The sequence below is a fragment of the Athene cunicularia genome (assembly GCF_003259725.1).
Source record: "Athene cunicularia isolate RWA chromosome 3 unlocalized genomic scaffold, athCun1 chr3_part1, whole genome shotgun sequence".
NCBI classification, from domain to species: Eukaryota; Metazoa; Chordata; class Aves; order Strigiformes; family Strigidae; genus Athene; species Athene cunicularia.
The window spans coordinates 27397721-27409573 of NW_020799097.1; the positions used below are offsets into that span (position 1 = coordinate 27397721).

Consider the following 11853-nt stretch of genomic DNA (forward strand, 5'->3'; position numbering starts at 1 on the left):
CCTTCCAGGGCGGGAGGGGAGCGGCGCTGGGGTTGGGGCTTCCTGAGGTGACCGAGGGGAAAAAGGATCCCCCTTTGTCGGGGACGGAGGGGGGAAAGCTTAGAAATGGCAGCTGCTGCTCTAAGGTGAAATAGCGTGGCCTGGAAAAACGTGAAAATAGGAATGTGAATGTATGAAAACAGACGTTTTTCAGAAAAAGTGCGCAAGTCTTTCTCGGATTTGCTACCCTTTGCAGTTTGGGGAGTCTTTAGCAAACGGGGTAGCGGGTTGCTGGCGGTGCCGGGGCTGCCGTGACAGGACGCGGACAGGCCCCGCGGAGGGTCATCCCACTCCGTACGTAGCCCCTGTCCCGCGTCTGCCGGGCAGGTGCTCTATAAGAAGATGCAGGAAAGCCGAGGACAAAACATGGTATCAATCGGGCTCTCGGAGGCTCTTGCAAGCCTTCAAGCCGCAGTGCTGAATGCCGGCATAGGAGGCTTCGTGTCCCCGAAACCTCCCTTTGCATTTACTGGTTCAGCTGCGGATGTTCTTGTTACCCACGTTTATGTTCACCTCCTCTCTGAAGTGTCATAAATCATGGAACTATAACGTGAATAGCATTGTGTTCTGCAGCTTAGGTGTATTTTTCCAAAGTAATTGTGAATATAATGCGTATTTTGTGGTTGCACCAAGACATGCCCTGTCTCCTCCTGCTACTTGACGTTCCCCAAATAATCCCATTTGATTTTTTTCCCAGTTTGGCTGCATGAGAGACGATTCCTTGCCTTTAATCATCTTCCTCCTCCTCTCAGCTCTGCCTAATTACAGTGTCCTTTCTGAGGTGGGTGGATGTGCAGGGTGCTGTGGGTGTATCACTGATTCACCTCCTGCCTCTACTGTTTCAACACGCCCTTTCCTTCATTAGAGCTGCATATTGATCAGCGGCTTTCACAGAACCACCTAGAATGTTTCGAGGACTTGCCTGTAATTAGAAGAGCTCTGTGGGATAGAGGAGTTGCGTTTTTCCCCTTTCTGCCTGCATTAGTGTGCATTATTCAGGAGTGGACTTGATGTGCTATTATATTAGCCTTTTGCTTAGCTTGATTAAATCTCCTTGAAGTCCTTTGCAGACTTCTCTGAATTTGACTAAACAAAATCCCTGTCTGCAAACAAGTCTTACTGCTCACATCCAGGTCTAGCACATGAATGTATAATCACAAAATGATCAGCAGAATATGCAAAAAATGTTTTTTAGATTTTCTGAGCGGCTGAGACAAAGCAGACCGTTTGGTTAACCAGAAATTAAACCCCAAATTAAACTTCACAATTTGCTGTGGGTCTTTCAGTCCTAAATGTGGAACAGTTACAAAAAAAGTCAAACTACTTTGATTAAAGTCAGTCTTTTTTTTTTTTTTCATGCGCAACTAATCAACATGCCTCATTTTAAAGTTATTTGAATGACAGGAGGAAAAGCTTCCACACTTCCCTCTCCAGCTGGTCTAGTTTACCTATAGACCCTCAAGATGTTGCTTGTAAATATAAGTGAAAATTTGTCAAACTGAACTACAGCCTTTAATTAAACCCCTTGACAGTCTTCAGTTCTCAAGTTGCTTGAGGTCAGCCAAACCCCAAGGCAACCCTCGTCCCTTTGGAAATTCTCTGGTTTGAACAGCCTTCCCTTTTCTCCCTTCCTTTCCACTGCGAGAGCTGCTTATCTAAGAGTAATGGGGTATTTTTGTACCTGCCTGCTAGGTGTTTGTGGAGGGACTTTCGTCTGTAGGGAGAGTGAGTGGAAAAGGGAGATTAATTTGGCTCCCAGGGAGCGAACCCCCTGTCGGGAGGCACAGGACAGGGGGGTGGGGAGGTGGCAGGTGGCACATTTGTCCCTTGTAAGGGCTTGGACCTCCGTGTTGCCCTATCTGCTGGTGGTGAATGCCAGGACATCTCAGGAGCAGCTGGAAGCAGGACCAGAGTCTCTGTTTATGAGTCACTGTGTTCTGGTGGTTGTGTTAAGTGAACATGCAGTCCTAGGTGTAATGATACATGAGAAGTCAGACTCTTGCTTTTTTTCCCTTTTAATCTTTTTTACTTTTTCTCCTGTTCTCCTTTGGAACAACCTTATTCCCTCATCATTCATTTGTATGTTCATGAGACTGCTCATCTGAGAATGGAAACTCTGTTTAAGCAGCTGAGGATGCCAGGGTGAAACTCCCTGCTTTGTCTCTGTCCAGTGTGCTCAGCAATGTTTCAGGAAAAAAGCTGCACCATCTTCAGATGTTTCTTATTTACTTTGAAAACTTATCTGCACTTCCAGCGCACAAGCTTTAATAGTGAACTGTGTAAGTCAGTGAGTAGTTTAAAGGACGGAGTTATTGCAGCTGTCCTAAGAAAGCGGGTATCGAGTTTCTCATCTGGAAACAAAAGCACAGGCTGGTCCACCTGTTCCTCGGGGGGAATGCTCTGCTCATGTCAATGGTATGTAGGAAAGAAAGGCACTGCGTGGCTAATTGCTCTCAGACCAGGAAAAATCAGAAGTAAGGAATGTTTTTTTAGTCTTAGGTAATGGGTGGAATATTTAGTCGATGTTCAAAGTGACAAGTAAAAGTATGATTGGATGTGCTCATTTACTAGAAAAAGACCATACTGCTGCACTGAGATAATTGATAATTGGATGTAGATAGAAGTATTTAGTGTTCTCTTTTCTTTGCCTTCTATTCTTTGGTTTTTTGAGACTTGGATTGTGTTTCCACCCTTTTTTACAGCAGCAAGCTCTGCTAGACATTTATCTCTTCCAATCTTTTTTTTTTTTTGCTTGTCCCCATCCCAGGAAAGTAAAGATTTACACAAACCGATGAAGTTAAAGCACATTTTAGGAAAAAAGTTAGGAGAGCTGACTGCAAGGTGCGGACCTGACACTCTCGCAGCAAGTCAGGAGGGAAGGGTGTGCAGTCCCGGCCGGGGGGGGTGGGGTCTTGGGGTGTCTGCCAGGCTGTGGCCTGGGGGCCGGGAGGAGCTGGCGGAACCCACCCCAGCACAGGGCAGGCGGCCGGAGGCCTCCGCGCAAGCCAGGGCAGTGAAATAGGGGGAGGCAGTGGGAGGTATCTCACCTTGATAAAGCCCCCTCAGCATCTTCTCTGGAGCACTAACTTTTCCTGAGGTTGTGTGGTTGAGTGGTTTCTGTGGTTTTTTGTTTTGTTTTGTTTTTTCCCACTAGAGCGCTGTTCTGAAATGATCCTATTTCACTGTTTTGACCTCCGTGAAGTCCAGGTCCCTAGCAGTGACAGCTGGCCGTTTCCTCTGCTCCCTTGTCTTGCCCTTGTCAGGCCATTTCTCCCATCTTCTGTTCAAGTGTAACGCTGGCTGGCTGGGTGCTGAGATGCTGCCTTTGCTGCCAATATGCTGTGTTATCACACTTTGCCTCCACCCTGCTCTCAAGAGGTCTCTGAAACCCGAGGAGTTTATTTTTTAGGGTTATTGAGTCCCATCACACCACTCATAATTGCTCAAGGTGGAAATTTTGGAAGGGATAGCAGAGGGGTGAGGAAGTTCTGACATGCTGCTTCCCTGTCCCTTTGCCCTGGCAGCAGGAGCTGGGGTGCCTCCTTCCTGCGCTGTTACACGGTGCCAGGGTAGGCCTTCATTTGGCTGCCATTTATGGAAGCAAAACCACTAAAAGTAAAATCCCAGTGGATTTTAGTGGTGTGGCACTCTGTATTGCAGTTCAAAAAGTGGTTAAAATCATTCCCAAGAACCAATTATTGCAAATAAAATAGTTCTCAGGATTTGATCATATGATTTTCTGTAAAATAATGTTAATCTCAAGTTGGTAAATTGTGGGGGTGTTTTTGCAGTATACAATCGTTAATTCCGGTCATTCGGCTTTTGGGTCCTACCTAAAAAGCCAGCAGTAGCCAGTAGCAAAAGCCAGTAGCTGGCTTTTGGAAGCAGTGATGTTTTAGGCACTCTCTTTAGAATTGCACCAATTCAGGATGCATCTCTGCAATGCAGTTTTTCCACATTCTTCATACAACCCAGCAAAGCCTGTGGAAATCATGGAGTGATCCAACTGCTGAAGGCAGACCTTTGGTCTTTAAGTCAGTACAGTGATACACCAAATCCAACTTAAAAACACTGTTAAAATTGGAATCCTGCACTTGAAAATTTTAAGCTTTTTTTAAATTGTGAAAATACTAGTTTTTTTAAAAGGCATGTCAAGGCATTTATGAAAATATTGCTAGACTTCCTAAATTATAAAGTGCAGACAGACATCTGAAGCATGAAATGACTCCACCTGCCTCATTGCTGTTACTAACCAGTCCAAAATAATAATTAAAAGTATTTGCTCTTGGCAAGAATTTGCATTGCATTAACTTTTCCCACTCCTCCTCAGAATGAACATGAAAGGCAAAGCCCGAAGCTTGTGCTTTCACTGACTAAATTAGACTAAATATTTTGTAAAACAGAACCATTTAATGAGCAGGCTGCATGTGAAGTGTGACTATTTATATCCTTAAATGCTCCCATTCTGCCTTCTTTTGCCCTCCTTTCTCTTCCTGCTGTTTTTCCAAAGTTACCTGCCCTCAGCCAAGCTTTGAGGAAGGAGCAGCAGCTCCGTACCTGTCTAAAGAGATAAGCCCTCATCTACAGAAGCAGCAATAACCCACAACCATCTCAAGGCAGCATCTGGTAATGTTGAAGAGCGCAGAGCATCTAAGAGACTTAATGATGTTTTGGTTTGTTTCCCCTTTTCTGGCAAGGTTTAATAAACATTTCAGGGTAGATGGATTCCTGTGCTGCTTACAGCTAGCTAGACCTCCTGAGCTGCACATTGAAAGCATCTGAAACTGTCAGCCAGGTTCACATGATACTCAGCTTTTCTGTGAGGTCTGGGAAGGCGGAGTTGATTTTTTTGGCACAACTCTTGCAGCCAGTTGCAGCTTGGCAAGTCATCTGCAAGTCCCTACCCTCAAGCTTTCAGGGCAAAGCTAAGGAAGGGGGATGTTTCCCTCTTGTGCCTGGACTCCAAAGTAAACGGTTCCCAGATGTGCTTCTCCATATTACTCGTCTGAATGCAAGAGCCCCTCCTTAAAACCATGTCGGGGAATAAGACACGAATTAAGGAACTGGACAGGGATTTCTAGTACAGCATTTTCACATTGCCCGTGGCCAGATGAGCCTGTACCTTATGCCACGAGGAGGAGGGCAGGCTGTGGGCATGTAACCATGAAGCTTACCAAGACCCAGTAGTTACGGGGGAGAGCAGTTTCTTACGGGCTTTCCCCTTGCCCTCACTGCATCATGTGTGAGTTTCAGCACAGTGAACAGGACTGGAGTAGGGGTCCTGCTTCAGGAGGAACCGAGTTTTGTGCTTCCCTGCAGCCCAGAAACAGCTGTTCTCACAGAAGCTTCCTTCCCTTGTGAATCACAGCAAGCCTCGCTCCATGGAAGACACCAGTGACTGTGGGGACAGGCAGTCCAGCATCTTTGCACGGTGACCAAGGCATGCCCCTCGAAGGGGAAGCCCTTGTCAATGTTAATAAAAATATGTGAGCTTTGTCCCTCTCACCTGTGTTACTCCCTCGTGAAAGGGGTTGTTCGGCTACAAGGCGACATTTGAGTTTTCTGGAGTGTTTGTTGCTTTGTAGGTGGGTTGTTAGGGTTTTTCACTGCTGGCCTGGGGATAATGGGGAAGCCAAGCTCCCTTGCTGCCTCCATCCCTGCAGCTGCAGCCTTCACCCCCAGGTTCCCCGACAGGAACTTGGTCTGTTTCTCTTCTAGTGAGGCAGCTGATAATAATTGCTAATTAGCTACAGGACTTCTGCTCTGGGGCTGTAGTACCATCAGGCTCTGGATATCCAGACTAACTGTGGAGTCAGAACAGCACTGTCAGTAAAATAAAAAATTTGTCTGATTGAATTACTGTTATGTTGTTGGTTTTTTTTTTCCCCATTTGTTTGTTTTTAAAAATTATATGGAGTCTTGAAAAGTGAAGTTAAGATACGGGAGAAGGTCATGAAATCAGAGAATCTGAGTCATGGATAATTAAGAACTGGCTGTACTTCTTAAGCTAAAGTTTAAAAAAAAAAAAAGTTCTTGGCAGCTATATGGACACTTATTTTATTATTTAAACATTTTGTTTGTTTCAACCGTGTTCAGGGTAGAGGCTTTCCGTGACGCAGCATGTGCTATGGAACAAGAGAAAGAAATCCTGCTAGAAATGATCCACAATATACAGAACAGCCAGGATATGAGGCACATCAGTGAAGGTGAGAAGCTGCTTTGCCATGCCCTCCCAACTGATCCGCTGTCAAACCAGCCCAGCCCGAGGCAGCAGCTCTGTTCGGTTGCTTGCTGCTCGTGAAGATATGGGCACCGGATCCAGTGAAGGTTCCTGAAGGGCCATCTCTTACCCTGGGATTCCCTTTTTCCTGACTCTGAGAGTTCACATACTGTTCAGCTGGATGGTCTACCATGAACATCACTACTGTATGTGAAAGCCCATACTCAGTCACTGATTTATTTAGGTTAATATAGCTCAGCGGAGGGAGAGAAGTTGATGATAATGATGATGGTTAAATATAGTTGAAAAACTAGCATTTTAATGGCTTTGACTACTGGGCAGGCATGAGTGCCACAAAGTGTACAGCCTGCAAGAACCTGCTGATTAAGATTGTTGCCGTGGTTGTGTGATATATGGCTTTATATTCCCTAAATCTGTATGGTTTATATTAAGTGTTTAAATTGCTGGTTTATTGGCTCTTCAAGAGCCTACATGTTTAAATGTGTTGTGTTCATATTTTAGGAAAAAACTTAAGTTTTTAGAAAATCACTTTATTTCATGGATCCTAATTGCATCTGGTAGTCAAAAAATAGTTTTGTCTTTATGGCCGTCTGGGATATTGCCTAAATCTCTCCCTCACAGTGGCACAGAAAGTCCCTAACGTGCCAGTTTGTTAATGAATAATGTTTCCTGATAGTACTGTAAGCTTTGCTTTAATATGACACAGCAACCATTGTGTCAGCAGCAGAAAAGCAGAATAGAGCTTAATGCCTCATTTCAAATTAAAAGATACTAGCTTCTGTGAAATAAGTAGGAGTTAGGCAAATGCAAAAAAATCCTTTCTGGCCCCTGGAAATCTCATTGATTGTCTTTACTTAAAAAAACTACCTTGTTTATTGCAAAGTTGTAGTTGTTTGATTGTCTTGATGATGTTATTTGCACAGGGAATATTCACCTGTAACCCAGAATACTTTCTTGTTTTCAATTTAGGTGAGAGAGAAGAACTTAATTTGACTGCTAATCGTCTGATGGGCCGAACCCTCACTGTGGAGGTTTCTGTAGAAACCATCCGAAATGCCCAGCAGCAGGAATCCCTACTGCATGCCACGAAGATGATCGATGAAATCGTCAATAAACTTCTAGATGATTTGGAAGATGCCAAAATCCGCTTAATGTCACTTTACGGTGCGTGCACATCTGACGTGCCAGCGGGACCCATCGATCAGAAATTTCAGTCTGTGGTAATTGGATGTGCCATTGAGGATCAGAAGAAAATCAAAAGGCGGCTAGAGACTCTGCTCAGAAACTTAGAAAATTCTGAAAAGTCAATCACATTGTTGGAGCATCAGAAATCATCTGTTCGACAGTCTTGCAACAGCAAACAGGATTAAACTACCTTCCTGGCTACTTCTGGCAAATCGCAGGATGAGCAAGTCTCTGCAAACAGCACACAGAAGCTAAGAAAAAAATCCTCTGTACAAGCACAGGTGTATATATGCATGCACCTGCACCAGAATATCTTTGATTGCGAGGTGCGAGCATTTAATGGGTTTTGGTAGCATTGGCATTTTCTTTCGGCAATAAAGAATGCTATCAGTTCTCCTGTAGAGTCGATACAGCGCTATTGCAAATTGTAATTGTGCTTCAGCTGAACTGTCAGAAACCGTCAAAATCTAGTCTTCTTCCATTCTCCTTGTTTTGGTTTGTTTTTTTTTAAACTAAAGTTGTTTTGTCATATCATGAGATTTCAGCTTTTCTCTGCTGTATACGTAAGTGTGTGAACCAGACTTTTGGGGACAAAAGACAAATCATGGCAATAAATCAGAAACACTAATAAACTGTATATGGTATTTTCATAAACAATACACTGACCTACTCATTACCATTTATAGTTTGAATAATTTGGCTCTATTTGTAAGTAGATCACAATACTTCCAAGAGACAGAAATACCCAGTTTGTAACTGAGGATGTGAAAAGCAACACGTCCCCTCCAAAGCTCACAACCAAGGCTGGAAACAAGCTCCAGCTCTCGTGATACCCTTCCATGCCTGCCTGGTGAACCATCCTGCCCCCCCCCCCTTCCCATTTATTTGTAGTTTGAGGTTGCTGTGTATTTTTTTAAAAAATATAAAGGGGAATTGTATTTTATCAGCAAACTCATTTTGCATCATCATCTGTGAAGCCACAGAGCAAACCAGTTGAATTCTCAACTGATATACCATATTTGTTTCTTGTGTAGGATGGGACTTTGTTTAACATAACTCACTCTTTGGGTGAGTGGCTTTTTTTCTCTTTTTTTTTTTTTTGCTTCCACTCCCTTACTCCATATAATTTCTGCTCATTGTTGCCATACTCTGTTGCTGTGGGTCAAAAGCTGAAGATTTTAGTGTAAGCCTGGAATTTTGCAACCCCTTGTAGCCTGTCAGTTTTGTGCTATTTCACCAAAGGCTGGTGGTCACCTGAGGACAGCAGGGGGCTCTGGCTCAGCCCTTGGCTCAGATTAAAGCTCAGCTGGAGGAAGCAGGAATGGCTGGAGATGCCACTACCCAACCCCAGTCTCTTCTGCAGCAGTGGGCTGCCTTCAGCCTTACAGCCTGAGCATCACACCTGGATGCTCCCAGAGCACCAGCCCCAGGTGGGAGCTCTTCATGTCAGGCTTCTGCACAACCAAAGCTCTGGAGGGGGTTATTCTCACAAATCATGCTGTGAAATAAACTGAACATAGTTTATTGATGCTTAGAATATTCCTTCAATATCTGTTTTTTTTAAAGGCCATTCTAAGGTTATTTAGGCCAAAAGTGTTAAGGGTTTTTTTGTTGTCTTTTCTAGATCCTCTTCATTGTACCAACAGCTGAAAGTATTTTCATTTTTTATAGCAGTTGTACAGATGTCTTTGTTCTTAAGGACAAAATGATCACAACCTCTGTATCTACAGCTAATAGTGTAGATTAGACTTACTTTGACTTAAGTTACTGGTTTATTTTTAAAATTCTTTCTTCCATTTGCCTCCCAAGTCCTGTGTTACCTGACCTACAGGAGGTCTGCAATACAGCCATCACTACCCTCTCCTCTGCTTTAAGATTGTGCACTAACATGCCACAGCCATTAAAGATCTTACAGATTTGAACAATCTGATTTTAAAACCAGTGATACTGTCCTTAAAGTTTCTTTCACAGTCATACCTGTAAGACACAGCAAAAGACTTTTTTTTTTTTTTACCATAGTTTCATACCAGCTATTTTAAAGTAACTTAACAGAGCTAAACATATCTGGCATCATACACATGATGGAGATCAACAAAAGAACAGATTCAAGTTTTTCTCTTTTTTAAGTGCTCTGTTGTCAAAAATCAAAACACAGTAGGCGTAAGGCAGCTGGGACAAAGGTTTAAGAAGCACTAATGGAACTTTCGGTCCCATTATCTCCTGAGCAATAGAACAGGCTGTGCTCACTTCTCAGCATAAACCAGTCTTGCAAACAGGAAAAAATGCCATTTGCGGGTATGAAACATCTCAGCGATGCCAGAGTACCCAGGTGTTCGCAGTGGTTACCGCGGGGGCTGGCAGCAGAAGCCACATTAAACAGCCACCCACCCGCCTGAAGCTGAACATGATAGAGCTGCACAGTACATGAAACCCCCACCTCTTGAGTGGCAAAGCTGCTTCTCAAAGTCTTTGTGTAACCGTAGTTAAGCTCTTCCCTGGCCTAAAAATACGTGACCATAAAAATGTGAGTTGTCTTACATTTCAAGATTTTTTTCTTGCCTAAAACATTGTTAATTAATCCTTATTGGGGTGTTAAGCAAGTTGGGTTTCTGTGTGCAAAACTGCATGCAAGAGGAAGCAGGGGTATATTACTTCCCAGACTCTCAAGATACCTGGATAAAGACAAAAAAACCCAACAAAATACCCCAACCAACCACCAGTGACTATTTACCTGATTCTTCTCAGAAAATGCGCCAGGCATCACTGATATATCGGTAATATTTTAATGCCACTTCCAATGTCTACAACCATTCACTTAAACCTTGTCACTGTGTTATCCAGACCCATCACAAAAAATAAAATGACCAGAAAGAACAGAACGAAATCAGTATTTTGTATCTGAACTGTGTGGTGAAGAAATCATAGGCAAGAGCTCAAGCATCAGCATTTTGTTAGATGGGGGTGCCAATGCTTGTTCCTTTGAGGGTATCAAATGTGCTGTCTTGGGTCCCAACTCTTTGCAACACATGGGCTAGAACCGGGCACACGAGTTTCTCCAGCAGATTCAGTTCGCACAGCTACAGGCTTACAGCCATTTTTTGAAATTTAATACACTGACAATTTATTATAACCACAGAAGTAGTGACTTGTGCCAGACCAAACAGTAATCAGACAGATTTAAGTTGCATGATACAACTAACGTCACTTACAAGAGAACAGCAGAATTAATTCATAGGGATTTACAGGAACAGCATACACAGAATATTCAGTTTTAAACATTTATTTTTCCACTTGAGGATTTATGGTAAGTTATGCTGACTTTATTTTTTCTAGAAATATATTACATTTAACTTGAGATCATGATGGTGATAAAAACAGTTATGTACATTATCTGTTTTAACCAGTTTACGTGAACTTGCAAATAAGAGTTGTCATTTATTAGTAATGCTGCATCTTTATCCTCACACTGAGAGCATATTTCTGCTGGTCCAGAGTAATTTTTTACTTTTTTTGACCAACTTAAGTCAGTTCTGCTGAACCACATTTATCTCAGTAAGGTAAGACAGAACACTCACTCCACAAGTTATTAATCAGTATTACCCTACTATTAGAAACCTGAGAATGAGTCTAGTTTAGTTCTAGGACTCACCTGGCTTTGAGACGACTCCTATAGAGCACTTCTTTGACACAGAACTGTTTGAAAGTTTCTCTTGTTCTATTATAGCACCTTTCATTTGGAATCTAAGCATTGCTGCGTTTTTTTCTTCTGTAATTTTGGTTACCTGTTTGGATGCTGTATTTAACAGAAGTATTTTCTTTTATCAATACTATCTGAGCATTGAAAGAAAGATGTGCACAACTGTTGCTCCCCACAAAAAGATGGTAAGGTGATTTTGAGGAAATCAAACTTGTTAGACCACGTTTGCTCTCCGGTTTATGTATAGTTAGTGTCCAGGTACTGCAACTTCAGCCAAAGGTCTGTGACTACATTTAGAAAAGCAGCAGGGGCTTAGGTACCATCACTGGAATCCAAGCAGCATGTTTGTTTGCTTGCTGTATGACTGAATTCCCACAAGAGGGTTCTGCAGTGCAAATCATTAATTCTGTTATCAGTTGGTAGTTATCAACTTGAACAGATGAATTAACAGGTTCAGAGTGCATGTTCACTGAGTAGTATGCATGTACCCTAGCATAACCTCCAGGCAGTACGTGTTCTGCTGCTCAATTCCCTTTAGTATAATGTACATCTACAGAAGTGATGCAAAGGAAAACTATGTGTCAGATAGGCTGTAGCCCAATAACGGAGAAGAAAAAAAAAGAAAAGACAAATTTTACTGAAGCATAAAAAAAATTAAACAGGAAATCAGACTGACAGTATGGTAATTCAG

General features: G+C 42.8%; 1 protein-coding gene across 1 annotated transcript; it reads left to right on the forward strand.

Moving 5' to 3' along the window:
* The first annotated feature begins 39 nt into the window (after positions 1-39).
* BAG2 (BCL2 associated athanogene 2) lies at positions 40-11839 on the forward strand. The gene is made up of 3 exons (XM_026844310.1): positions 40-4073; positions 6136-6245; positions 7250-11839. Exons 1-3 carry the CDS (start codon positions 3982-3984, stop codon positions 7648-7650), a joined length of 603 nt encoding a protein of 200 aa, XP_026700111.1. The 5' UTR covers positions 40-3981; the 3' UTR covers positions 7651-11839.
* The last annotated feature ends 14 nt before the right edge of the window (positions 11840-11853 follow it).

Excerpts from the sequence above, each read along its gene's own strand:
- BAG2 (XM_026844310.1), top strand. The coding sequence starts at position 3,982 with ATGCAGTTTTTCCACATTCTTCATACAACCCAGCAAAGCCTGTGGAAA. Across the intron at positions 4,074-6,135 it reads GGCAGACCTTTGGTCTTTAA|GGTAGAGGCTTTCCGTGACG; the intron begins GTCAGTACAGTG and ends AACCGTGTTCAG. Across the intron at positions 6,246-7,249 it reads TATGAGGCACATCAGTGAAG|GTGAGAGAGAAGAACTTAAT; the intron begins GTGAGAAGCTGC and ends TTTTCAATTTAG.